Below are 1949 nucleotides of genomic sequence, written 5' to 3'. Positions count from 1 at the left end.
TATGATATTTGCATTTGCATCCTGGTTTTTGGGAAACAAATGTATTTGCTTGATTTGTTTTCTTATTATAAAAGAGGCACTGCGCAGGAGAGAATTGCCATACATTTGGACTTGGGGACTTCTTTCCATCCATTTTCAGTTGGGGGCTTGGCTTGGCTTGAGATGCTCCAGTGGCAAAATTCTCACATTCTTTGATTCTGGTTCACTGTAGTTTCTCGAAGCTCAGTCTATGTTGTCTACTTCTATGGCATCCAAAATGAGACTTTCCTTTGCTTCTCTAATTCATGTACTTCTCACCTCTCTATTCTTGCGCTCCGAAGCAGCCACTGATGGCTGGAAGACGGCCACTGCTACTTGGTATGGAGATGTATATGGTGCTGGGAGTGAAGGTAATTGTAATGAGTCCTTTTAATCATATTAGTTTTCTGTAATCCGGAATTTGTAATGATATTTGTTTATATTTTTGGAATCTGCAATCCGCAACATATATTATATATTAGATTTATATAAAAATATATTATATATTAAATTTAAATTCAGAAATAGATAAAATTTATTCTACCATTCATCATCATTAAAATTGTTTAAATTTTCTTTGACAGGAGGCGCATGTGGGTTTCAAAGCATTGTGAAACAACCCCCTTTCAATTCTATAGTATCCGCAGGAAGTCCAGTGATATTCCAACGCGGAAAAGGCTGTGGAGCTTGTTATAAAGTATAGATTGAACTGTTGCTGCAATTTTTAGTAGTAAAGTTAATTACTTTTTTAGAGGATTCTCAAGAGTTATATGTAAACAGGTAAAGTGCACGGAGAAAGATGTTTGTAGTGGAAAACCCTCTACTGTGGTTATTACTGATGAATGTCCAGAGGGTGGAGTCTGCGGAGGTGGCAAAACACACTTTGATCTCAGCGGTGCCGCTATTAACAGCATTGCAATTCCCGGGAGAGATGCAGATCTCCGTAAAATTGGAGTCATACCTATATTATTCCAAAGGTGAAATTATGTATTTATTTTTATTAGATATTTTCATGTAAATTGTAGATTTCAGAAATCTACGATAAACATAATTCACAGACTGAAACACTTCCTCTTTGTTGTACAGGACACCTTGCCAATATTCGGGAGTGAATATTAACTTCCACGTTGATGCAGGAGCCAATAATTATTATTTCTCTGTATTTATTCAATATATAGGAGGAGATGGTAGTCTTGGGAAAGTTGAGCTCCGACAGGTATCGTATCGTTCATATATATATATGAAATTATATTTATTTGAATATCTGATTATATCAGGGATTCATTTCATTTTTATTTTGTGCAGGCCAATTCTAATTCATGGCAAAACATGAGGCAAGTATGGGGTGTAGATTGGGCTCTGAATAGTGCTGACCCTCTCCAAGCTCCTTTTTCTCTTCGTTTGACAACACTTTCCGGCAAGAAAAGGGTGACTGCAAATAACGTTATTCCTAAGAATTGGCAACCAAATGGTGATTACAAATCAAAAACTCAAATGGTTTCAGTTGATCTAACGTCCGACTTGTCCCATTCGTTGGAGTTCTGAGCAAATATTGTAATATCTATGGAATACTTACTTTATTGAATATAAGAGAATACTTTTATTTTAAAATTGGTAGAAATTAAATTTTCAAATTGGTAGCGTTCATTAAATTCCTAGATTATTGGAGTTATGAAGTCATAGTCGTTATAGAGATGCGATGTGTTAAATAAAAATGATTGTCTTTTTTTTTTTTTTTTTATAAAAGTGAGATTTTAACGATAGATTTGCGTATTAATTATAATATTTAGTTTTTAAGAATCAAAATACTTGTTTTATAATATATCTTATATTAATAAAACTTAAAATGTGATAACAGTAATTAAATTAGAACAATTATTTAAATTAAATGACAAATAAATGGTGATAGGCATCAATTCATCATAAACGTC

At 33.5% G+C, this 1949-nt stretch overlaps 1 protein-coding gene across 1 annotated transcript; it reads left to right on the top strand.

The window, feature by feature from the left end:
* Positions 1-244: 244 nt before the first annotated feature.
* On the top strand, positions 245-1563 carry LOC149263649 (putative expansin-B2). The gene is made up of 5 exons (XM_089389535.1): positions 245-389; positions 603-715; positions 799-995; positions 1105-1234; positions 1324-1563. Exons 1-5 carry the CDS (start codon positions 245-247, stop codon positions 1561-1563), a joined length of 825 nt encoding a protein of 274 aa, XP_089245661.1.
* Positions 1564-1949: the final 386 nt, after the last annotated feature.

This window comes from Pinus tabuliformis, chromosome 6 (assembly GCF_031772625.1).
Source record: "Pinus tabuliformis cultivar Carrire ecotype Pingquan chromosome 6, CPIR1, whole genome shotgun sequence".
Taxonomy (NCBI): Eukaryota; Viridiplantae; Streptophyta; class Pinopsida; order Pinales; family Pinaceae; genus Pinus; species Pinus tabuliformis.
The sequence above is the reverse complement of the archived record's forward strand: the minus strand, read 5'-3'. Positions and strand labels throughout refer to the sequence as shown.

Bases quoted from the DNA above. Each gene is read 5' to 3' on its own strand.
- LOC149263649 (XM_089389535.1), top strand. From the start codon at position 245: ATGGCATCCAAAATGAGACTTTCCTTTGCTTCTCTAATTCATGTACTT. The intron at 716-798 runs GTATAGATTGAA...ATATGTAAACAG, and splicing joins GCTGTGGAGCTTGTTATAAA to GTAAAGTGCACGGAGAAAGA. The intron at 1,235-1,323 runs GTATCGTATCGT...TATTTTGTGCAG, and splicing joins GGAAAGTTGAGCTCCGACAG to GCCAATTCTAATTCATGGCA.